The 27,094-nt window shown below is 34.8% G+C and overlaps 1 protein-coding gene across 1 annotated transcript in view; it reads right to left on the bottom strand.

The window, feature by feature from the left end:
- Positions 1–24,925, bottom strand: part of Rab40 (RAS oncogene family member Rab40) — a 58,299-nt gene extending 33,374 nt beyond the window's left edge. Inside the window, exons 1-2 of the mRNA XM_089103548.1 lie at positions 24,801–24,925; positions 12,494–13,257 (exon numbers count right to left, since the gene is read on the bottom strand). Coding sequence (XP_088959674.1) covers positions 12,494–13,241 — 748 coding nt within the window. The 5' untranslated portion in view covers positions 13,242–13,257; positions 24,801–24,925. The remainder of the gene's footprint in view (positions 1–12,493; positions 13,258–24,800) is intronic.
- Between the last annotated feature and the right edge of the window lie 2,169 nt (positions 24,926–27,094).

The following is a 27,094-nucleotide window of genomic DNA, read 5'->3' as shown; positions in this document are numbered from 1 at the left end:
AGTTAAAGCTGGAATCCAGTAATGGAAATGGCACATATGACCATTTTCTAGATTTAGAGATTAATTTGGTACCTAATAATACAATAAATTTTAAAATATATAATAAAACAGACGATTTTAATTTTGAAATAGTTAATTTTCCATTTCCAAAAAGTAATATTCATTCAAATATAACATTCATCGTATTTTTCCCAACTATTTAGATATGCAAGAGTTTGTACTAATTACATCGCTTTTAGAAATAGATGCATGTTACTTAGCAAGAAGCTAATCATAAGAGGTTTTTCCGCCAATAAACTTGATTGCCAATTTAAAAATCTTTGTTTTAAGTATAATCAGCTTTTGCAAAAGTATAATAAAAGTTATCAAGATATCTAGAATGATATTCTACGGTGACTGGTTGACGGAACTGGTTTATCTTCCCGGTTGCTGAGGGTTGGATTGTGACACCTGTGGTAAAGATTATGGTGGAATATTCGGAATTTAATTCTTAGAATTTGAGTGAAAGTGAAATTGTTCCGGGTGGAGGACTAGTGGTATTTATTTGTTTGTATTTAAATTGGTTGAAGTTCGGCTCTCAGTGTTATTTGAAGGTTGGTTAAAAATGTTGGAAAAAATTTTTCTGAGGTATATATTTTTATTTTTTGGATGTTTTGGATTTTGTTTATGTTTATTCCATTGGTGGTACTATATAGGGGTATGCCAGATTATGGCATGGCGCGCTCAATTGCCTGGGTAATGAAATTTAAGCGCCGAAACCCATTTAGGCAACGTGTTTTCATCTGACGAGCCCCGATATATGGTGATCACCTTGGGAATATAATGTTTTTGTAGATTTAAGGTGCTATAGCTTGGTTTTGGAACATAGACGTATGCTTATTGATGCTGATTTTGCTCTATTTTGGACTTGATTTTCGGACTGTCGGATTGGTTATACTGTTTTGTCCTGGGGAACTGGATGGATGAGTAGGGTCTAGACCTTGTTCAAGTGCTCATTTATTTCAGTTACTAAAGTAGGAAGGCAGTTTTTTTTTTTTTTTTTTTTTTTTTTTTTTTTTTTTTTTTTGCCAGGTGATTACCGATATACACTATATGATTTCAGGTTGGATCTAGTGCTGGTGGAGGAATTGTTTAAAAAAAATTTTCCCCGACAGACCTTAACCCTGATCCAGGTTTTAACCTGAGACGGATAATTGTTCGGGGAAGTAATTTTATTTTTGGTTTTGGGTTGTTTTTTGGTGTTATGGTTAATGGAAATATGCTTGAGTTTTGGATATGATTTGGATTTTGTTTTGTTTGTCGTTTTTTGTTTTTTAACTTGTTCTTAATTTTAAATTAGAATGCTAGTAAGATTCAAATCGGTCTACCGGATATTGGTAGGTGTACTGGTCGTTGTTTTATATGCCGAGACTATTTCACCCCAAGGGCTATGGTACAAATCACTTTATATAATAACAAGTTTCATTGTTTATTTCGGGGTAGGGTAAATTGTAAAACAAATAATATCATCTATTGGTTGGAGTGTAAAATTTGTGGCTTACAATATGTGGGGGAAAGTATTAATAGCATATATGAGTGATTTTTGGGGCACAAAAGCACAATTAATGGTAAAAAAACGAATAGCTATCTAGTACAATATTGTAATAATGGTACCTGTGCTTTAACTGATTTAACCATTACGATTTTAGAAAATTTGGAATTAAGTAATCGAACCAAAGAAGAGAAAAATATAAATTTACGTAAACGTGAAGACTATTGGATCCATACCCTCGGTACTGCTTATCCGTTCGGGTTGAATGATCGAGTGGCTAAATATGGAGACATATCTAATGTTGTTGTTAATTGTATAAATGGTTTAATGGACCATCCTTCTTTTAATCATCCCGCTAAACGTAAAAATCGATGAAGAGGGCATAGGAAAAATAAAAGAAAAGAGAATATAGATTTAGAAATCTATTTGAAGGAATTGTGCAAACTATTTGAGTCTATTGGTATGGCTAGCATAATAAAATGTTTAAATAAGCTATCAAAAAATAATTTAATAAAATTGTTTTGGAATGTAAATAATAAAAAACCATGTAACTCAAAAATTAAACTGATTTTTGATACAGTATATATTCTAGATAGAACTAAAGGTAATTAAAATGAAAAAAAGTCAGATAAGACTGTTAATAAGGAGAATAGATTATGTCTTCCTATAACTTTTATAAGTAAACAAATAGAGGATATAAATTTACCTGGAATTTTAAACCAGGCTGATGTGAAGCAGGCCCTTCCTAGTAATTTGAAGTATAAGAATAATCCGATTATAACATATAAATTTTCAAAAACGATAGAAAAAATGATTTTTAATTATAATTTAATACTTAGGAACTTTGACACGGATAGTAATTGGAAACCTATTTGTAAGTGTGACCAATTGTTATCGTTTGTTAATCCAACTTACGAACATATTATTACAGGTGATTTAACAATAATTAAGTAAATTGAATTGCAAAATATAATGATAATGGGGGCTAAATTCTGTCTTTCATATCATCTCAAACCCTCGAATCTGCTTAGAGGGTTAAATAATAATCTCGAAATATTTATTGATAAATGGTGCAAAAAAGAGAAAATTAATAAAAAATGTTTCCAGAATTGGAATAGTTTCATTATTAATAACGTTAGAAATAAGATAAATAAGAAGACAAATAAGCATGATAATGATGTTGTTTTTTATAATTCTAAGATAAAAAAAGCAATTGATAATATAAAGAGGGATTTTGTAATTGTACCCTTTGATAAAGCGAATAATAATTTTGCAATAATTTGTCCGAAGCTTTATTGTGATGTTTTAACAAAGGAGCTTGGTACAACAAATACATATAAAAAGGTTCAAGATGTTAATAATAGTCTATTGATTGGAATAGAGGATATACTTTTTAAAAAATTTAATATTAAGGTTAATGATAGTGAAAAAAATTTTCCGTTTTTATATTGGACGGCAAAATTTCATAAAAATCCCCCGAAACCACGCTTTATTGCGGGGGCAGCAAGGTGCCCGACCAGAGTTGCGGCTACTAACTTGTCGTGTATTTTAGGAGAAATCAAAAATAAGTTTGAGGCATATTGTTCGGGAATTAAAAAATATTCTAAGTTTAATCCATACTGGAGTGTTAATAATTCGCTGCAAGTAATAGACTCTCTTGCTTTAGTTTCAGTCAAAAGAGTGGACTCGTTTGATTTCACAACATTATATACAAATTTACCCATTAATTTATTATTTGTAAATTTAAAAAATATTATTAAGAAATCTTTTCTTTTTTCTAATTTACAATTTTTAAAAATTGGTGAGCATAATAAGAAGGTGGGATGGAATAATTATTTTTATAGTACCACTAGCTAAAGACTTTATAGCCTAGATATGATTTTTGATCTACTAGAATTTGTTCTATTTAATGCTTATATAAAATTTAATGGCAATCAATATTATCAAAGTAATGAAATTCCTATGGGGGGTAATGCCAGTCCAGTTATAGCGGACCTATTTCTAAATTATTTAGAATACGATTATATGACGGATAAAAAGAATCCAAGTAATATAAAGTATTTTCTCTCAAATAATAAAAGATATTTAGATGACCTTCTGGTGATAAATTGTTCAAATTTTTTAGAGATTGCAATTCAAATATATCCACCAGAGTTAAAGCTGGAATCCAGTAATGGAAATGGCAAATATGACCATTTTCTAGATTTAGAGATTAATGTGGTACCTAATAATACAATAAATTTTAAAATATATAATAAAACAGACGATTTTAATTTTGAAATAGTTAATTTTCCATTTCCAAAAAGTAATATTCATTCAAATATAACATATTCATCGTATTTTTCCCAACTATTTAGATATGCAAGAATTTGTACTAATTACATCAATTTTAGAAATAGATGTATTTTACATAGCAAGAAGCTAATCATAAGAGGCTTTTCCACCAATAAACTTGCTTGGCAATTTAAAAAGCTTTGTTTTAAGTATAATCAGCTTTTGCAAAAGTATAATAAAAGTTATCAAGATATCTTGAATGATATTTTACGGTAACTTGTTGACGGAATTGGTTTATCTTCCCGGTTGTTGAGGGTTGGATTGCGACACCTGTGGTAAAGATTATGGTGGAATATTCGGAATTTAATTCTTAGAATTTGAGTGAAAGTAAAATTGTTCCGGGTGGACGACTAGTGGTATTTATTTGTTTGTATTTAAATCGGTTAAGTTCGGCTCTCAGTGTTATTTGAAGGTTGGTTAAGAATGTTGGAAAAAATATTTCTGAGGTATATATTTTTATTTTTTGGATGTTTTGGATTTTGTTTATGTTTATTCCATTGGTGGTACTATATAGGGGTATGCCAGATTATGAAATTTAAGCGCCGAAACCCATTTAGGCAATGAGTTTTCATCTGACGAGCCCCGATATATGGTGATCACCTTGGGAATATAATGTTTTTGTAGATTTAAGGTGCTATAGCTTGGTTTTGGAACATAGACGTATGCTTATTGATGCTGATTTTGCTCTATTTTGGACTTGATTTTCGGACTGTCGGATTGGTTATACTGTTTTGTCCTGGGGAACTGGATGGATGAGTAGGGTCTAGACCTTGTTCAAGTGCTCATTTATTTCAGTTACTAAAGTAGGAAGACAGTTTTTTTTTTTTTTTTTTTTTTTTTTTTTTTTTTTTTTTTGCCAGTTGATTACCGTAATACACTATATAATCACGATGTAGATGTGGTTGGGTCATTCTTCACTTAAAAAATGGTGATCACCTTAAAATATGTTCATTTTATCATCCCAATGGAAGGAATCCAATTTTTGATGTATTACCATATGATGCCCATAGTCCCCTGGTGATTTTAATGCCCATAGTCCCCTATGGACACATGGGAAGATGTAAATCAGTGAAACACTGCAGGAAAGTGCATTGAAAAAGTAATTCTAGAGGTCTCAGATGCTTTAGTCCTTACACCGTTCGGTCTAAACACCTATTACAATATAAGGAACGGAAGCTTTTCAACAATTGACCTACAAATAGGACCAGCATATCTACTTCCACATGTAACAATCCACAATGTAATTCTGCAATTCTGACCACAATAAATGATACAAGATGTGAAACTGTGCCACCTACCTTTAGATTTAATTATAAGACAGCTGATTGGCAAAGGTTCAAACACATCTTAAGTAATACAAATTATGAAGCGGTTCTTCAAGCTCTGGAGGGTGACCAAAAGGCCGAAATCCTAACACGTGTTCTAAAAAAAAGCTGCTTTAGAATCCATTCGAAGATCTTCCAACCAGCCTACACTGCGCCAGCCAAAAAAGACAAACAAAGTATGGTGGAACGATGATTGTAAAAAGGCCGTCGATGAAAAACGCAAACTTAGAAACAGGTTTCAGAAGATTCCTAGCACAGAAAATCTTATACATCTCCGTAGAGCAGAAACTAAAGTGAAAAAAGTAGTCCTAAATGCAAAGCGATCAACATAGAAGAATTCCTCAAATAAACTAGACGAGACACTGTCAAATGTCCATGCCTCATCAATCGATTAGAGGGGGAAAATCCAAAATATGGTGTTATACCGGCAATGCACCATAATAACATTCTCTTTACCAGTAACCAACAAAAAGCAGAAGTCTTTTCCAAATGTTTCGAACAACCAGCCCCCATGTACATTTCCTCATCTCACCCCGCATGTCTGCAAACTCCACAACAAAGCAAAGGCCAAGGAGGAACTTCTGGAACTATTTACATAACAAGAGCTTCTCGAAGTTCTGGAGGAAGTGAATGTGGACTCAGCATCTGGAGAGGAAGAAATAAGTTACTTGATGCTGACCAATTCAGAGCCAAGATTTAGAAAAGCTCTAATCGATGTATACAACGAATCCTGGAAGCAAAGTACTTTTCCAAAAATTTGGAAGAAGTCAATAATTACTCCTGTGAATAAACCGAACAAACCACCAGAAAGGCTATCTTCTTACAGGTCTGTATCACTCTTACCCATCCTTGGAAAAATTATGAAAAAGTTTATGAAGAAAAAGCTTGAACGGTTTTTGCGAATATAAAGGCCTCTTCTCACAACATCAGTGTGGTTTTAGGAAAAGTTTCAACACAATTGATTGTATACTTATGCTGGAGGAGTCTTTAAAAAAATGCTAAAAGTCAAAAGAAGGTCCTCGCAGCAGTATTTGTTGACTTCGAATCTGCTTTTTACAAAATATTAGAGAAGAAACTATGTCAGATTTTAAAAACAATAGACTTCCCGGACAAAGTCATCTATTTCACCTCTGATTTCCTCAATAATAGAACATTCAAAGTGAAGATTAATGAAGCTATATCCTCCATTTGTAGACTCCATCAGGGTTTACCACAAGGATCGCCACTTAGCCCACTTTTTTTCCTCCTCTTTCCATCGGAGCTCGAATTTTCAAATGAGAGTTTAGGGCTAGCAGCCTTTGCAGATGACCTCACCATTTGGGAAGTAGGATACAGCAATAATGAAGCAATTGGAAAGTTAAACGCTGCTCTGAACGAATTAGTTCGATTCTCTAAAGCATTCGGAATGAGTGTATCAGCCCAAAAAACAAAAGCGATGATGTTCAATAACAAAAACATTCCCACTCCAATGGCTCAAATAATTATTTGAGGAGAGAGACTTGATTTGGTAAAAGAACGCAGATTACTGGGATTGAAAACAGACCATCTATGTACTTAAAATAAACAAGCAGAGGTGATGAAAGAGGTCTGCCTGAAAAGGATTGTAATTCTAAAAAGACTTTCCTCTACAAAATGGAGAAATTCACCAACTGTATTAGGAACTTTTTACAAACAATATATAAGGTCAAAAATGGAGTATGGGATAGTTGCTTATGGCCATACCAATAAAAAAAATATGTTGAAATTGGAAACTATCCAGAACATGGCGCTCCGACTGGCTCTTGGCTTGTACCCACACACTTCCAGTGATCGTACCAGGAAACTAGCAGGAGTTCGCCCTATAAGCGAGAGAATAGACAAAGCCATTTTTGAATATTATACCAGGATTCAAGCCTATGGGAAGCGGCACCCCGTTTTCACTCTTTGTCATGGGAGCACTAGACAGTAGAACAAAATTAGGAACGCATCATGGCAAGCTTTTTTAGCAGTCTGTCCAAACTGGTCATTAGATAAAATTCAGGTTGATTCTTTTAAGTTTCCTCCTCATTGGTTTTGCCAACCAAATATCAGTCTAAAGCTTATACTAGACAAAAAGGAGAATATCCCACACCAACTAATTGCGGCTGAAATTTCAAGAAAAAAGGCTACAGAGTTTAAAGATCATCTGCACATTTATACTGATGGATCCCTAGTAGGGAATAAATCTGCCGCAGCAGTAATAATTCCACACACCTCTCTGTCCATTCAAAAGCCTCTCCCACTGAACTCCTCAGTGTTGATGGCTGAACTGGCAGCAATAGTTAAATCACTAGAGGCGGTCAAAATTACATCTCTCCATTTCAGCAAAGTAGCAATCTTCTCGGATTCTCAGACTGCTCTTGAACTAATCAAAACCTTAATCTGGAACACAAAGGACACTGATTTGCAGGAGATAAGAGAACAGCTTGATTCTCTATATAAGATTGACATAGCAGTGGCTTTCCAGCATATTCCTAGCCATGTAGGCATCCACTATAATGAAAAAGTGGACATTCTTGCCGCAGAGACTGCAAAGTCTATCAACCCACAGCTTGCTCAAAATTATTCAATCGCACTTAGAGATACAATTAGAAACCGCCATCCTTATAGAAAGCCTCCTCCTGCTTTGGCTCCAATTTGCAAAGAGCCTGAAATAAATCGGGTGTACTTTAAAATAAAAAGCTTAGCAGTAGCCTAATACTGAGAAGAGAAGAATTCAGATGGAAGCAGTATAGTGACCCAAATCGTAGACTCTGCAACCTGACTGAAGAAACTTTGCAACACTTTTTCTTTGTATGCACTGCAAGTACTCCTGGAATTTATAAACTACATACCCCATCCCAAAATTTTAAACTTCCGCTAGATATTAACCTGATTGTGGATGCTCCCTTGCCAGCCTCCATTGAAAAGAAGTTTTACAGAGAGGCAATTGATGTGTTAATAAATTTAGATGTTTTTTGAGTGAGTAACATTCTCCGAAGTATTTTAAGTTTAAAGAAGAGGGGTCGACAAGCAGAAGAAGGGGAGGGTCCTGTCGCAAGAGCCGTAGAGGTACCTACCGAGTTCACTCTTAAATTGCGGGGAAATGGTAGCAGGACCCTACGCTTCGCTTGTTTGGCCCTTATGAAAAAGCCAATTTAGTTCTCTCCCCCCCCTTGGAAGAATATAAATTTAATGACATAGAGTAGAATCCACCAACTTGGAAGCCAGAAAGACACCAAATGATGGAGTCCAAGTGATTTCTAACGAAGGAGAAGAGAAGTGCAGTTAGAAGCCAAAAGGAGTCTGTTTAGCATCCATGTGCTTTTCTTTTAAGAAGAAGAAGACAGTAATTATCAACCGATACCTTTAGTACCTAGTTTTAGCAAAATATTAGAAAGAATACTAGATGCTAGATTAGCTCATTGATTAGAAAAATATAGGATTTAGATCTAGAAAAGGCCTTTGACAGTATTGATAGGATTCTTTTGTGCTTAGAACTGTGAAAGGTAGGTTTACCAAGACTTTTTGTTAGGATATTAGCTGATATGTATAGAAAGACATTTGATATAGTTAAAGTTTTAGGGAAGGGATTATCGTCGCCGTTTGAAATTAGAAAAGGTGTAAAACAAGGTAGCAGTATTTCGCCTAGGTTGTTCACGTTGTATATAAATGATATTGTTGACCTTTTTAAAAAGGTTTGGGCCCCTACGGTGTCACTAGAGAACCTGACGTTATCTCTGTTGCTTTTTGCTGATGATGCAATGTTGATAGGCAAGTCACCACAACTCCAAATCTTATTCAGTATATTAGAAGAATATTTAGATGGAAAGAAACTAGTGTTGAATATAAAAAAGACTGAGATTGTGGCTTTTAGAGGAATTTGTGTGAATAATGATGATCAAAAAGTAGAATTATTATAAAGGTGAAAAAGTAAAAGAGAGCAAAAATTTTAAATATTTGGGAGTAACACTTTCAGCAAATGGAGGATGGAAAGATCATGTAAAAGAGATGATTAAGAGAGGGAAAGCAGTTTCTGCTGCCATTTTACGTAATTCAAGGCTTTCAAGTATAAAAGATCTAAAAATGCATAAATATGTTTTTAATTCTAAAGTTTTACCTACTATCCATTACGAAGCTGAACTCTGGGGGCATGACCCGGCAGCACAATTGGAATCAATTCAGCTGCAACACTTTAAAAGATTAATTCGTCTTCATGTAACGACCCACAATCAGGCAATAAAAGGTGACCTAGGAATATTTTCGCCGAGAATGAGTAGATTAGCACAGATGATCCGGTACTGGCTAAAAATTCTAAGTCTGCCAGAAGATAGGTTAGCAAAAGCAGCATATGTGGAGATGCTACGGTCAAAACGTAAAAGATCGTGGCCGTATCAAATAAAAAATGTTTTAGATGAATTAGGAATATCCTGTATTTGGAATGAGGGGCTAGGACCCTCAGATCAGGGTGAGCCATTTTTGGCTATGATTATAGAAAGATTAAAAGACCAGGAAGTCCAAATGTGAACCCAGGCAGTTAAAGCATCTGAAACATTGAAGTTTTATTCCCAAGTAAAAGAGATATTTGGATTTGAATATTATTTTAAACTAGGATTACGGGGGGAGACATTGAGGACTTGGTTTCGGATCCGAGTGAATTGCCTGCCACTAAAAAATAGAAAAGAGTATTTGAAAGAAAAAGGGTGGCCCCAGATAAAGATGCAGATTACTCTTGCCCCAGATGTAACCTAGGTATTGAGGATGTGGCCCATATTCTCGCCGAGTGCCAGCAACTTTCTTTATTAAGGGTAAAGTATTTTGAGGGTGGTAACTTGGAGTTCCCGGGTATCCTGAAAACGACTGTAAAAAGGACAATCAGGCAGTTATGTAAATATGTAAATGAAGTGTTGACATCAATGAGTGAAACTTGATATTTATGTTATTTTTCTTGTGGAGTGTAATTAAGAATACTGTTCTGTATGGCCTGTTTTTTGGCTTATAATAAATTATTATTATTATTATACAACAATAATGCTGGGCCAAGTAGAAACAACACTCTTTTCTTGGAGTCTGTCATGGTACTTATGCAATGTTTTTTGAAAAATAACTCGTATCTGAAGTGTACTGCTGTGATGGACGCCTTCCTAATTAAATAGTTTAGCAGAATTTTAAGTACTTCCACACTTTACATAAAGCTTTACTCTTTGATGTCATACAAAACAATAGCTCTAATATTATATATTCTCAAACCCAATTCCCTACATTGGCAGCTTGCATTAAGCTAAGGACAGTTCTACTCCTCATTGATAATGTTTAACAAAAAACAGAAAATGTAACAACAACAAAAAAATAATTAAAAAACAACCAAGAATACAATGGTGATTTTCAGCAAGTGGAAAAAAAATTAAGCAAAAGGACAAAAGCAGATATTTCAGCAGATGTCAAGCCATTCTCAGCAGTAAAAATAAACAAAGAAAAAAAAAAGAACAGATAAAAAACTTATCAAATGAATAGTGGCAAAGCAGAAAGCTACTTTGAGCATGGAACAGATGCAATATCTCAGGAGAAGAATAGGGGCATTAAGTTGAAACTTTCATGGAAAGTTGAGGGATTTAAAACTAAATAAAAAGATCCTATGTGTATCCAGACCCTCAAAAGGGTGAAGGATTAAAGACATGAGGTTGAATTTAACACGGCACGTTGAGGAGGGAGGGGATCAATTAATGTTTGCCTATAATCAAGGATGTAACACGACAGCGATCAGAATGGCTTCAGTCCCATAGAAGCCCAAAAATTATGCAGATTTTAAATCCATTTACTGGCATAATATATAACACACCATCCATCCAAACTTCTATAGCACTTCAGTACTATGGTTACTAAGTTGAAAATTTCAGGAAATACTGAGGAGATGTCAAACAAAACCAAAAGACACTATGTCAATCATGATACTAAAAAAGAACGTATCTGCAATATCTCAGGAACTGCTAAGAGTATTAAGTTGAAACTTTCAAAGAATGCTGAGGGGGATGTTGAACTAAATCAAAAGATCTTGTGTGCATAAATTATAGTCAAAAGGGTATATCTGTAATATCTAAGGAACAACTAAGTTTATTAAGTTGAAACTTTCAGGGTATCTTAAACTAATTCAAATCAAATTATGAGGATCCATGTAACCAAAACGACATGCCTGCAATATTTTAGGAATAGCAAAGGGTAATGAACAGAAATTTTAGGGTTTGTTGAGGGGGATTTTTAACTAAATCAAAATACATTATGTGTATCCAAGTGGTTAATAGGAAGTATCTGCAATACCTTGGGAAGAGTCTAGGGTATGAAGCTAGATCCACCAGGTCACGCTGAGCTAAATCAGAAGACACTATTCACATTCAAGGTGGACAAAGGGTGCATCAATAATATCTTAGGAACAGCTAAGGGAATGAGATTGAAATTTTCAGGACATGTTGGGAATGAGTCAATTAAAATTTGTCTTTACTCAAGGTTGTAATATTATTGTGGTCAGAATGACTTTAGCCCTATAGAACCCCAAAGATTATGCAGATTTTTAATCTTTTAGAGTTCTAGATTACAGCTATTATTAAAATTTGTTGCAAAATTTTGTCCAAAATACAAATAACAAGCCCAAATCCTGAAACCAAAAAAAAAACTTTACAAATAATTATGTTATTTATAAATAAGAGAAAACTATGTCCTATTAATAACAAACAGAAAATAATCTTAAAATCCAAATAATCTTAAAAAAAATTCAAAAATAAAAGAAACAAAAAACACTATCAATTTAATATATGAACCACAAAATAAACAGAAATTATGATAAAGAATCAAGTCAAACTTAAAATGAACAAAAAACTACCACAAATAAGAGTATGGCTAATGCCCCCATTCCTTCTAAAGACTATAACATATCTGAAATCACTGAAACTTTCACCAATGAATATCATAACATATTAAATTGCAAATCTATATTTTATTAGTTCTTTCCAGTAATCTTAGGTATTTTGGTGATTTTTTACTTTTTTTGTTGATCTTATGACAAATAAAAACACATAGCTTGAAATTGAAATTTTTTTGAGTCTAAGGTACAAGTGATGATCCAGTCTTTAGAAGACATGGAGGGGGGGGGGGAAATATAGCCCTTCTGTTTGTGGTAGTTTCTGTTTGTTTTCAGTTTGACTTGATTATTTACTGTAATTCATGTTCATTTATTCAGTGATAGTGATTTTTGTTTGTTCAAAAGCTAACTGTATTCATTTTTTATAAAAAAAAAAATCCTTTTTATGCATACCTGGTCCACTCATAAAAGACGTGTCTCCAGCTGCCTCATCTTTAAGATTATCCAATATTTCATGCTTCCCTACATCAGAATCACCAACCAGTAGGAACTTTAGCAAATAGTCATATGGTTTTGCGTCACTATTCCTCAATAGGGATCTTGGTGACTCTGTTGCAACCAACTCTGAGTCTGGCAACACGTTCATCACTTGGGTATTAATAACAGGCACTGACAGGTCAGATTCGAACACTTCACTGTCTGGTGTTCTTGAAGCTTTTGAGTAGTCAAAATTTGATGTCTCATTCATACTGTCATTAGACTGGCTTGGAGTCCAATCTGATGAGCCAACACTATTTTGAGGCCACACTTTCAGGTTTTTCTTAGGTCTTCTGGGTATTGTGTGTAAAGCAGATGTTGATGAATAGGCACATGCTAAGTTCTTTGTGTAGCATTTGTCAGGTGTACTGTCAAGACAACACTCACTAAAGCTCAGGCAATTTCTTGAAGATGTATTATCACAAGAAGGACCTGGCAAGGATTCCAAGTCAAGTGAGTTTGGGTGAGAGTTAGAGCAAGATGGTTGAACTTCACTAAAGGAAGCTAAACTATATTCACTTGCTAAATGCTTTATTTCAGTCTCCCTTTTAATATTATAGAAGGAGAGCTCAGGTAGAGGGAAATCTAGTTCAAGGTCACTAGCTGCATTGTTTTCAGAAAAAGTGTCAGCTGTGAGGTCATCTTTGTAATATGTTATTTCCATTCTGTCATTTTGGTTTCTGAAATAAGTAGATATTGATTAGAGCTAAAACATTTTTTTTTGATTCAGCAACAATAAAAAGGGGCATCATCTTTGAGGGGGATGGCTTTTCTATGTAAGTAGTTAGTTGCACAGATGCTTTGTACAGTAAAACAATAAAGGTTTTAGAGTATGAAAAATGGGTGATGAGTTAATTATTGATGAAATAATTATTTCATCAATTTTTATTTCTACAAACCTTGCTATCATTTTTTTTTAATTCAGCAACAATAAAAAGGGGCATTTCTAGTCAACATCTTTGAGGGGGTTTTCTAGTCAACATTCTAGTCAACATCTTTGAGCAGATTTTACCAAATTTCGGGTTATATTTACAGACTGATTCTATTTCATCAATAATTAACTCATCACCCATTTTTCATACTCTAAAACCTTTATTGTTTTACTGTACAAAGCATCTGTGCAACTAACTACTTACATAGAAAAGCCATCAATGAAGTATTGACTAATAAAACCTTGCCCAAAAAAAGAACAGTTGTTTCACTCCATTTTTGGTTGGTAACTTGGAAATCACTTTCATAGAAATCCTACAATTTGCATTAATTAATTGCATCAGATCTACCCCAAAAGAGCTTATACTATAAAAATTGATCAGCCAAAGAGAAAGTATGACAAATAAGAATAATGAAAAAATAAGAAGGAATATTCTACCTATACTCCAAAATATATGAAAATATTATCCTATAGCATTTATTTTTCCATCTTTATTAAATTTAATTATTTTGCTTTTTGGGGGGTTGAGTTACAATAGCAGGTTAAGATTAAGGTTAAAGAATATAATTCGAAAATATAAAATTAGTGGCAACTGTAGAAGGGTTGCCTTATGATATGGAAGTGCACACACTCAAGAATTACACTGTGTAAGATCTGACAGAACCTCGGTTTGCCTCTCTGGAATTGGTTATGATTTGCTTATTTTTAGTGAGAAAAACTACAATGTAGGTATATTTTTATTAAATATCATAGGCAGCGCAATAGTGCTGCCTAAGAAAAGAACAATGTTGGCACAATGTATTTTTTTTTTTAATCCATACCCAGGCACTTTGTATCAAAGGAGTTGTTGTAGAAACTTCAAAAAGGGTTCATTTAATTGGAAATTGGAGTTGCTAGTACCCTTTTTAATAGTCAAAAGTGATTGGAGGGCAATTAGCCCCCCTCCCCCACGCCCATCATCCCCCCAAACACATCCAATCAAAATTTTGAGACAGCCATTTTGTACAGCATAGTTGATTTCAAGAGAAAATATATTTTTGAGGAAGACACTCCCCCACAACCCTTGGGGCAAGGGTTTTAAGTTATGTCCTGAGGGCATATAAGAACAATGTTGGCACAATGTATTATTTATTATTGTTTCCTTTAGAGCGGGGCACTTCGTATTGACAAAGTTGTCATAGAAACTTCGAAAAGGGCTCATTCAATTAGAAATTGGAGTGACTTGTACCCTTTTTAATAGTCAAAGTGATTGGAAGGCAACTAACACCCCTTTCATGCCCACCAGTTCCCCAAACACATACAATCAAAATTTTGAGATAGCCATTTTGTTCAGCATAGTTGATTTCCACATAGAAATTATGTTTTTGAGGAGGGTACTCCCCCACAGCCCTCAGGGCAAGGGTTGTAAGTTATGCCTTGGAGGCATATAAGGTTTTAATAGAAGGCTGTTCGATTGGAAATTCAAAAGGTTAGTGCCCTTTTTAATAGTCAAAAGTGATTGGGGGTTAACTAGCCCCCCCCCACGCCCAGAAGTCCCCCAAATACATCCAATCAAAATTTTGAGATAGCCATTTTCTTCAGCTTAGTTGATTTCCGGAAGTTTGTGCCCTGTGCCCTCCTTAATAGTAAAAAGTGATTGGAAGGCAACTAACACCCCTACCATGCCCACCATTTCCCAAAACACATCCAATCAAAATTTTGAGATAACCATTTTGTTCAGCATAGTTGATTTCCAGATAGAAATTAGGTATTTGAGGATGACAACCCCCACAACCGTCAGGGCAAGGGTTGTAAGTTATGCCCTGGGGGCATATAAGGTTTTTATAGAACGGGTCGTCATAGAAACTTCAAATAGGGATCATTCAATTGGTAATTAAAATGGGTAGTGCCCTTATTAATAGTCAAAAGTAATTGGAAGGCAACTAACACCCCTTACATGCCCACCATTTCCCCAAACCCATCCAATCAAAATGTCGAGATAGCCATTTTGTTCCACGCAGTTTAAAGTTCAGTAAATTATACCTTTGAGCATGACACTCCCCCCAGAGTCTTCAGGGCAAGGGTTATAAGTTATGCCCTGGGGGCATATAAGTTTTCCGAGGCCAAAACATAATTTGCACTTTACTGAAAAAAATACAAATGAATGTACATTGTCAGTTTAATATACATATACTGATATTTAGTAATCAAAATGTTAATATTATTTGATTTACTAAAGCTATGAAAGTAAAAATATTAATATTTTTTTTAGTAAAGTGCAAATTATATTCTGGCCTTGGAAAGGCATAGGGGTTTTGAGCCCTACTTATGTTAATTTCTACTCGTTTTGAGTTTGACTCAGTTATTTATTGTAATTTCTGTTTGTTTTGAGTTTCATTTATTCAACAATGCTGATTTGTGGTAATTTCACTCTTTGTAGATTATTTGATTTGATTTTTGCTCATTTTTTGTTTAATGGATTTCTTTGAAAAACTTATTTTGTGTAAAAAGCTTTTTTTTTAATTAATTTAATATATAGAGGTGGTAAGGGGTTAGGTATTTAATATAATGCATTCTGTACAGCCTGCTTTCCATATTTTTTTGTTGTAGTTCCCATAATTTTGTTTCTAAAGTATTATATTATCATCATGTTTTGATATTATTCATTAGGATTAACCTAACTTCACTAACTGGGTGAGTTCTGTTTAACAGACAAGTACCAATGATTTTTCACTTGACTTACAAACATCTTGTCAAACTCAGCACTTTTAGATTTAGTTTATAACAATTTGAGAGCAACTTTACACCAACTTGATGGGAATTTTTTCCATACTATATAACTATCATTTCACCTCCCATTTAATCTGTTCTGTAATTTTTTTTACTCCCCTTTCAAAGCTTCTTACAAGTTGGAGTTACCATCCCTTTATCTTACCCAAGTTAGGAGTTCAGTGCCTTTGGAAACAAGACAAAAAAATAATTTTATTAGACTATATTTTTGTCAATCAATTGGCCAGTTTGAAACAGGTTTGAGAAGAAAGGTGAAATAGAATTTAGTGCATAGTTAGATTTCTCCTGAGTACTTGTGGTTTTGTGAAATTAGCTTGGATGGTAGTTGTTCAACATTTGCTTTAAAATGTCAAGTGCTGATAAGAAGCATAATGTTTCTGTAACCAGATCCAACTAAATAACTGTCATATGCTGTGAATGTGATGCTAAAGTAAATAAAGACTATTTTAAAGATCATGTTCATTGTATTCACAACAATCTTGAAGAAGCACCAAAATATGTGATTGTGCTGTTGGTGAAAGACCTGTTTACAGCATCAAAGAAGCAAAAGCAAGACGACAATGTTACAGTCACTACAGCTTTTGTCAGTGAAAGCATTTCTGTGGTGATAACTACCTCACCAGTTCCTAAGGCCCTGCTGCTACCTGATGCTGTAGTGAGTAGAGAGGTTGGCTTAAAATTAAATTTTTCAGGCATGAAATCTCTTTTTATCCCAATACATATTGACAAGAATTTTGTTCTGGATGTTAAGGGGTTAAACAAGTGCATCATTTCTGGCCTAAGGTTGGAGGAGTGGCAGCTTGAATTATTGGAATTAATTTGAATGTAACAGAGCATCAGTGATTCTGCCATTTTTATCCATTTTTGACCATTCTCCATTCTTTTGATCTGTTTGTCATTTCTCATATTTACTAATATCAATTTACTTTGCATGAAATGCATGATTACATTTGTCAATATTAGATAAAAAAAATATTTGTAGCTATGATCTTAGCCATTAATTTGGAGAATACTCTTGTCCAAGTACATCACAATTTACTACATTATCAGTGCATCATAGAAAGTTAAAGCTACCACCTATGATCCACCAGTGGCTGCCATTTACCCCTGCCCCCTGGAAAATTGTCCCTTGGAAAATACTCCCCCAGTGGCTGGTTGGACTACAATCACTTTTGACTTAGAAAAAAAAAAGACTTTAACTCTCAATTTCTCATCTAATGATCATCCTCCAAAGTTTCTGCAACCATGAGGTGGAGTTGCAGATGAGGAAGGGAGTCCCCCTTCTATACTAAAAAAATTCTGCTCGTTTTGGGGTTTAATGTTACTCTTTACTTTCACAAAAACAGTGTAGACCATAAATATTCCCAGAGATCATAAGGGAATAGATATCAATTTCAGATTTTGATCCATTTTTTAAAGTTTCCTTTGTACTCCCTGCCCCCCCCAAAAAAAAACCCGCCCCCAAACAAAAATCCTTGTTACAGCCCTGGGAATTTTACATCAATTTCTACCTCCATCCTCCCCTTGTCTCTCTGTTAGAGCGAATTCTGTATTTATCTGATGGCTCAATGAGAGCTGGGATGTTTTGGTATTAAAATACACCATTTGAGGTACCGTATCACCCTCCATCCCAAGCCACAAAACAATCAGAAAACACCATTGTAGAAGTTTAAGTGCATTAAGCTTTGTTATTTGTCCATTGCTTACAGATAGTATTTGTAATTGGGAAACATATGGATATTTTTTATAAGGAATTTTTCTTTAGGGGGGGGGGGTATTCTCCAGGGGAGAATACCATGGTTGCTTAAGACTGTATGTAATACTAATTTTCAAGTGGTGGAATAAGAGTGGGGTATAGCCCCCTTCTCCCTTTGGGTTTTAACTAATTTTGGATGAAGTGGATTTGAATGCCCAATGGATATAAACTGATTAGCTCAAAAGATCAAATAGATTTTTGGATGAAGTGGATTTGAATGCCTAATGAATATAAACTGACTAGCTCAAAAGATCAAATAGATATTTGGTCAGTGTTTTATTTTCAGGTGTGATGATTTCAGAAGCATTGTGAAGGGAACAAAATCCAAAATGTTAGTCACTCTACAGCAGAAACTTTTGAAATTAAACACTAAAGAGTGTAATTTTCATATGTTTACCTTTTAAAAAACTTGTTTTAGTAAGAAAATATCCTAAATAAGGAATATTATGCAATGAAGAAGCCAGATTTCATTCTCTTTTTGTCATTTCATCTGAACTTTATTGGGGAAAAAATGACAACCAAAAATCCAGAGGGGAGGAACAAAGGACTGGAGAGTACAACTGCCCTCTGCCCCATAGAAATTTATGCCTATGGTTTTTTTTTTGTAATATAGTTCTTTCTTTGAAGAAGGTCATGCAATTAAGGAGGAATGGTCTGGTATGGTCTAAAGGATTCTATTAATGATTATTTATAAAACTTTGTATATAATTGCTTATTTTACAAAAAAAAGAAAAACTTTTTCTTGAACCCAGGGATGTGAACTTCAAAAAGCACAGAACATTTAAATTAGAGGGAAAATTCAAGAATATTTATCATTAAAAATGCTAAATTTAGATAAAATAGCTTTTCCATGCCATAAGATTACTTTTTCTGATATTGAGCTTGCCAAAAATAATTCTCTAACGCCCAGCATTGTTTTGAGACTGAATTGCTAACCAATTACACACACAAATGTTTTGTGATCACAACCTTGAAGTAGAGTGGGGACCCATTCCCAAGGCAATCCAGACAAGGCTGGTTTTTACTCAGTCTAAAAACAGTTCTGTATGAGCCTCCAGCCATGGTCACAGTTGCATTGCAGAGTGTTGTTCTACATATTTTTGGGAGCTACCACGTTGATATTGTCCAATTATTTTGGCTGTCAACATGTCAGACCAGGAATTAAATGTGAAATTTGTAGGAGAAGTGGAGAAGCATGAAGAGCTGTACAACTATAAACTTCCAGCATACTCAAGGAAAGATTTCTTTTGCTGCTAAGAAGCAGACAAAAATTTGCATTCTTTTCCAAGTAGGGATGGACCCAATACTCTCTCTCAACCCTACAAAACCTGCAGTACTCACAGTAATCAATTAAGTCTTCCTTGTCAGAACTCAACATAGTTAACCACCCTGTACTGCTCAATTAGATAAACACAACTGATCTACAACCACTTGCATCTGTGGGCAGACATATTTCATTTTGGTTGTAAACCAGTTGCAAATGAGACTACTTTCCATCCTTTGTCTTGAAACAGTCGCCCAATGGGTGCTGGGCCTAAGAGTCAAACACAAAATAAAAGACAATTGTGTAGAAAATCCTAAAAAAAATTCTGCTACTTTGCAGCAGCAAGACCCTGATGTGAGCCCCTAGCAATTCTTATCAAAAACCTAGCTACACCCCTGCTGCTAAGTACTTGAGAAATTAATAGTGAAAATATATGCATTTGATAAACTTTAGCCCCACCTCTTAAGAAATCCTGGAACCCACTTTTGCAAATATTTTGTTAAAGTGACAGAGGTTTCATGCCTAGTTGTCTAGCTAGTATCCTGATACACAACCAGAAGATCAAGAGGGTGACTTAGCAACCACAGCCTTACAACAGAATTTGGCAGAGGGCAAAATGACTAAGGGACCATCAGGCTTGCAAAGCTCATCCCATTCTTTCCAGCAGCAAATGGACAATATTTCTCTCAAGTTGGAAAATTCCATAGGTTGTATATCACTAAACAGTCCCCAAAAAATGTTACCAGAAGATCCCCTTCATTTAGATTTTGTTAACTTGTCAGTGATTCAAAAGCCAAGCCCACTATTGAAAGCTGCATTGGAATGATACCATAGCTAATTTCTGATGGAGAAAAACATGAGACTCTCTTAAATGAAGTCCGGCAATCTGAAATACTTGATGAACAAGATATTTTGGGTTAAACTTTTTAAAGTTGTTGAAAGCATATTGTTTGGTACCCTTCAAGTTCTTCATTCCTTCTTCACTGGAGGCACTAAGTGCTTTGCCTATTACAGAGAGGCCATGGAAAAGGTCAAGGGCAAGCTTCAGGTGAAAACTTTGTCAGAGACAAGAAGGTGTGCCAGACATGAGGTTTTACTTACAGTGTGGAGTACATTGCTAGAACTCACAGAGCTTTTTTTGACAATGAAAAATAAAACTTGAATAGACACTGACATAAGAAGCAAAGCCCAAAGCCTCAGTATTGCTACTATGCAAGTTGATTTCCCTACTGAGCTTCATGAGACTTTTGCTGAAACAAATGAACAGTCTCATTGTTTATCTCCAAGCTGAAAACCTTGATATTCTAGCTGCTACTTGATTGATGGAAGCAAGCTTAAAATCATTTGCAGACATCAATGATACAGACATCAAAAGAGAGATTGAAGCATTGATGATTCTCACTGAGTATCATTTTAGATCCAAACATGGAATCTAACTGTCTGGATGATTACAGCCCGGAAACAGACTTCAACCACCACCACAGACTATGCTCAAACAAACAGTTTGGAGCAACCTGTAAGTAAGAAGAAACCCAGCTCAATAGTAACTGAAACTCTAAAAAAGGAATTTTTATGCGAATGGATACATCAAAAGAATCAGAATTTTATGCTGATTTCAAATATATAAGTTTCATCAAGTTGAGTCTTACCTATCAAAAGTTACCAGGGAATATTTGCCTTATTTTCGAAAAAAGGGGAAAACACCCCTAAAAGTCAAAGAATCCTAATGAAAATCACACCATCAGATTCAACGTATCAGAGAACCCAGCTGCAGAAGGTTTCAAGCTCTTATCTGTAAAAATGAGGAATTTTGTATTTTTTGCCAGAAGAAAGATCACAGATGTCTGTTTATTTGTTTTTTTCCCCTGGGGGTGATTGTATCAGCCCATTGGTCCTAGAATATTGTGGGAGGACTCATTCAAATGAAAATCAAGTTCTAGTGCCCTTTTTAAGTGACCAAATAAAATAGAGGGCAACTAGGCCCCCTCCCATGCTCATTTTTTTCCCAGAGTCACCTGATCAAAATTTTTATATAGCCATTTTGTTCAGCAGTTTCAAAAAATATAATAACTATGTCTTTGAGGATGACTTAATCCCCCACAGTCCCTGGGAGAAGGGCTGCCAGTTATGAACTCTGCCCTATGTTTACATATAGTATTGATTATTGGGAACTATACAGACATTTTCAGGGGAAATTTTTTCTAGTAGTGGGGGGGATTGGGGGTTATGTGGGAGGATCTTTCCATGGAGGAAGTTTTCATGGGGGATGGGACATTTCTATGAAGGGGGCGCCAAATTTCCCAGCATTATTTAAAAAAAAATCAGAAATTTAAAAAAAAACAAGTTTTCAACTGAAAACTTTTAAACATCAAAACTTAAAACGAACAAAAACTATCATTATACAATTGGGTTCACCCCTAGTTGATACCTTGCTCTTTACATAAGTTGATTTGTAAGTTACACATATTTATTACTAATAAAAACACTTGTGAATAAAATTAAACAACTTTCAAGAAAGCCATTTAGCCAAAAAAAGTAAAATTAATATGCAAATTTCATTTTAATTATTCATGTATAGTGAGCCAAAATCAAAACCTGCAGTAATTCAACAACATTCAGGAATTAAATAGAAAAACAAGTTTTTTCTAACTGAAAGTAAGGAGCAACATCAAAACTTAAATGAACAGAAATTATTGTGTATATGAAAGGGGCTGTCCTCTACTCAATGCCTCACTCTTTACATTTGAAGTTTGACTCTGTCTCATAACTTTATTTTTTAAAACAATAAAAAATTTAGCATAAAGAGCCACATGTTGAGGAGGGGACAGCCCTTTCAAATGCAGAATAATTTTTGTTTGTTATTAAGTTCTAATGTTGCTCCTTACTTTCAGTTTAAAAAAGTTTTTTTTTATTTAATTCCAGTAAGATTTAGAGATGCAACACCTTCTTCAGCTGCTCACCACTTGATATTCAAAAAGTTCTACACTTAGGAAATGCAATCAGTCATAGCAGTCCTAGTCTCAGAAATGAAAGAAACTGTCAGAGACACAAAATTTAAATTTTTTTCCTATTGTTGAGTGCCTTCAACTGTGAAATCACTGAGTGCAAGAATCACTGAGCCTGAAGAATAGCTCATTAACAGAACATTTAAGAATGGTTTCACCATTAGAAAAAACTGAAAAATGCTCTCCTGTTAATATGGAAAGCATTCCAGGTGGCAAAGACTGTTTCTGTGACATCAGCTAAGGAAGAAAGAATATTTAGCACACTGAAGTTAATGAAAACTGTTCTTAGGACTACAATAAATGAAACATAACTTGATCACCTGCTGACACTAGCCTGTGAAAGTGATTTTTTGGGCCAGTGTATCTTGTCTCAGATAGTTCAAAAATGGAAAGGAATGAAAACTTGGTGAATTCCTCTCTAATTATAATCTTATACATATTATTCAATCTCTAGATATTAAAATATATTTAAAGGTCAATCTTTTTTTATTCAGTTAAAATCAGGGGTACTTGGGCACTATATGGACCTTTACAAGGAAACCAGTTACAAAAAAACTGTTTTTGACAGGTGCATAGTGTGGTTTTCATTATGTTATGATATTTAAACTGTTGTTTGTTTTTTTTTTTGGGGGGGGGGAAGGTACCTAGGTTAGGTTACGTATTTAATACATGCTATGCTTTACCCCTCATCCCCCTAATGTGCAAATATATAGCCCAAATTTGTTTATAAACTATTATATATTCATCCTATTTAGTTTTATTTCATTAGCATTAACAAAACTTGACTTTTTAGAAAGGCCCATATCATGCACAAGTACCAAATCAGGTAGCAATTTGGTAAAATCTATAAAGTTTGCCCCCCTAATTAGGAGAGACTAGGGATACCACTGGTCTCAGTCTTATAGATATACCTGCTTCAAGAGGTATAATGACATATTTCTAATATGTTCCAAGCTACTCAGGCATCATAGGTAATCATCATGCTGATGAAGTTGTAAAAAGTCCCTAGATATTGACCAGCTAAGTGGGAGACCAATCCCCTTTACAGATATAGGCTAGTTGTATAATAATAAACCAAATTTATCTCCTTTCCTGAATAAGCACTATTCCAAAATCTATTACAGAATCTGTTCAGGCTTATATGGGCTAAGTTTTCAGGATTTGTCCAGTCATTTTTCAAATCCTACTGTTTAACCCCCTCTTTGTAAGCATTGCAATACAATAAATAAAACAATTGACTATTGCCTATTTGAATGTAGCCTAATAAACTGATGTCTCTACAGGTTGTCCTTCAAACTAAAATGTTTAAGTGCTTTTAACACCACAAGATTTAACTATCATCTAAGAGTCTAGCTGATCCAACCTGTAAACAGAGTACTGAACTCAATGGATATCCATGATATTTCAATTTTTAAACTAAAAAAAAACTACTGCAAGCTATACAATCAAAACAGAGCCATTGCAGGAAAAGGGCTGGATATTCTTGGCTGAAAAGCCCACTAAACCCACAATAATAAAGAAGTAGAAGCAGGAGATCATTAATGGGTAAGATTCTACTTTAGCTACTTTTGAATATCTTGGAAAGGGGTTAGGTTAGGAAAATGAAACTCTCAGGGATAGGTCTATAGGCTAAAGTATGTCCAAGGAATGTACTTTGAAGTACCTACCTCTACTCTTTCTCTCTCTAAAGGGTCCTGACCTTTGATGACCTTTAAAAATATGTGAGTTAAAGAAGTGAAACCTTGCAAAATAGATCTTCTGCTTAAATGAAGTACAATAAAATTGTTTACAGCTTCACAACTTTGCTCAATCCCAATTTATAAGGTTTTAAAGATATGCAAATACATTTCCTAAATTTTGGAAGTAAAATATTGATATGGCTTAAAATCCTGCTCAAATATCTGAAATTGTATATTCAGAGCTAAAGCCAGAGAAAAAAAAACTGATAACTGAGAATTAAGGTAAAATGTTGTTTTGTCAAAATTTCAATGGGTATATAGACCTGTCATGTAGGCAAATTTCAGGACCCTCTAAAGGGAGGAGTGGAGGTAGGTACTTCAAAATACCTTCCCAGGACAAACTTTAGCCTGTAGAGCCACCCCTGAAAGTTTCAGTTTCCTAACCCAACCCCTTTCCAAGATGGCCATAAGTAGTTAAAGTAGAATTTTACCAAATTTTACCTCTTTTGTTTTTTAGAGGTTATTAGCCTAGGGTTATATCGGGGACAACCAGGTGAGGAGGGGGACATTGTCAGAAAAGCAGCCATTATAGTTGGAAATAAAATAGGAAATCAATAGGCATTACACTTTCTTGTTTAGCATGTTTCCGGCAGAAGTAGTGAACCATCAAACATTTACTATAAATACAATATCAAATAAAGAGGCCTAGCCAGGTATTTTCCAGATTAGAATGAAACAGACTGTATTGTGGCTTTGAATGGAAAAATTTAAGAAGGTCACCAATTTTTTTATCTTCCACAATGCCTCATGTATACTCACAAATATATTTTGGATAGGTACTGTTAATCCAACAGAAGGTCTAGCCTGCAATAATTGAAAAAGAAAGCCAATCAGTATTGTGTTGATGGTAATGAAAACGGATGTCTTTTCTGCATTGCCGAAACGAAATTTTCATTGGGGCCAAGCTAGATTAATTTTTATCTGCCTTACATTTATTTGCCGTTTTGTGATTAAAATACTTGGATAATAATAGACCCCGAAGCCGCGCCGAAATTTCGGTGGCGCGCCGCCGAAAAAAAAACGGCGGCACGCCGCCGAGCTTGCATCAGCGCGCTGAAGCCGCCGCTGATTCTATCGGCGGCGGCGTCACTAATACGCCGCCGTTTTTTTTTTTTTTTTCCATCTTTTTTGGTTATCGATATCGATCTCCGGGCTTCAACCGTCATCCCGTTTCTTAAAAATAAATACTTTAATCTTGGGCTCGCCATGTATATTGGTTCATAGGAAGGGGAAGAAGAAATTTTTCTTGAAACAAAAATTCTACCTTCCACTTTAAAATTCTGTTCATTTTTCTTTCTGATTTCTCGGATGAAAAGAGGTAGGTAAAAGAGCATTAGGCAATTCAGGATGTTGTCAGAGGCAGCGCAATCGAGCTGTCCAAGTAAAGAACAATGTTGGCACAATGTATTATGTTTTTTTTTCCGTACCAGGGCAATTCGTATCGAAGGAGTTGTCGTAGAAACTTCAAAAACGGCTCATTCGATTGGAAATTGGAATAACTAGTGCCCTTTTTAAAAGTCGAAAGTAATTGGAAGGCAACTAACACCCCTTCTACGCCCACCGTTTCCCCAAACACATCCAATCAAAATTTTAAGATAGCCATTTTGTTCAGAGTAACTAATTTCCAGAGAGATTTTTTTTTTTTTTGAGGAGGTTACTCCCCCACAACCCTTAGGGCAAGGGTTTTGTAGTTATGCCCTGGAGGTATATAAGAACGATGTTGGCACAATGTATTATTTATTATTTTTTCCTTTAGCCCAGGGCACTTCATATCGAAGAAGTTGTCGTAGAAACTTCGAAAAGGGCTCATTCAATTAGAGATTTGAGTGGCTTGTGCCCTTTTTAATGGTCGAAAATGATTGGAAGGCAACTAACACCCCTTCCATGCCCACCATTTTCCCAGACACATACAATCAAAATTTTGAGATAGCCATTTTGTTCAACGTAGTTGAAAGTTCTGGAAATTAGGTCTTAGAGGATGACAACCACCCTCTCAGCCCTTAGGGTAAGGGTTTTAATTTATGCCCTGGTGGCATTTAGGGTGTTTATAGAAAGTGTTGTCGTAGAAACTCAAAAAAGGATCATTCGTTTGGAAGTCAAAAAGCCTAGTGCCCTTTTTAATACTCAAAAGTGATTGAAAGGCTTGGAATTTTTCTAGTAAAGATTGATGTGTATAAAATGTATCTTTTTTTCGCTGTTGTTTTTGTTTAGACCAGGGTACTTCGTATCGAAGAAGTTGTCGTAGGAACTTCGAAATCGACTTATTCGATTCAAAATATAAAGGGCCGATGCCCTTTTTAATAGTCTAAAGTTATTTGAGGGAAACTAACCCCCCTCCCACCCCCACCCTCCCATTTGCCTTTATGTGTAAAAAGTAAATGTTGCCTTAAGAATAATTCAAGATGCACTGTGTTTATGCTAATTCCCAATATGGCATCTCAGCAGTATCCCATGAACGACTGAGGGTATTAGGTTAAAACTTTCAGGGCTTCTTCTGCTCTTAAAATTTGACCAAATCAAAATAGCGTAAGTGTATCCAAGCTATCAAAGAAAGTAAACAAATTTTTTTGCGAATGTTATCAAATTTTCCATTTCAGGTCAACTAGAGGAGGTATGAAACTAAATTAAACACTACTATTTGTGTTCAGATTTTTATAAGGGTCTATGTTGTTAAATTTTGCTGAAAATTGTTTTCCAGCATACAAATAGCAGGCCAAATCCTTCAAAAAACGAAAAGATTTAAAGTATGATTTTCTTTTTCCCTGAAAAGACTATGTCAATATAAAACAAACAGAAATTAGTTAAAGAAACTGTTTCCAAAAAATAAGTTTTTTCAAAGAAAAGTAAAGAACTCCATTAAACCAAAAATGAGCAAAATTAAAATCAAATAATCTACCAAGCGTGAAACTACCACAAGTCAGCATCGATAAATAAATTAAACCGAAAACGAACAGAAATTACAATAAATAACCGAGTAAAACTCATAACGAGCAGAAATTAACATGAGTAGGGCTCAAAACCCCTATGCCTTCCCAAGGCCAGAACATAATTTG

Source organism: Artemia sp. Qi Xiang Cuo, chromosome 17 (genome assembly GCF_049724085.1).
Source record: "Artemia sp. Qi Xiang Cuo chromosome 17, ASM4972408v1, whole genome shotgun sequence".
Taxonomy (NCBI): Eukaryota; Metazoa; Arthropoda; class Branchiopoda; order Anostraca; family Artemiidae; genus Artemia; species Artemia sp. Qi Xiang Cuo.
This window is presented reverse-complemented; position numbering and strand designations above follow the sequence as displayed.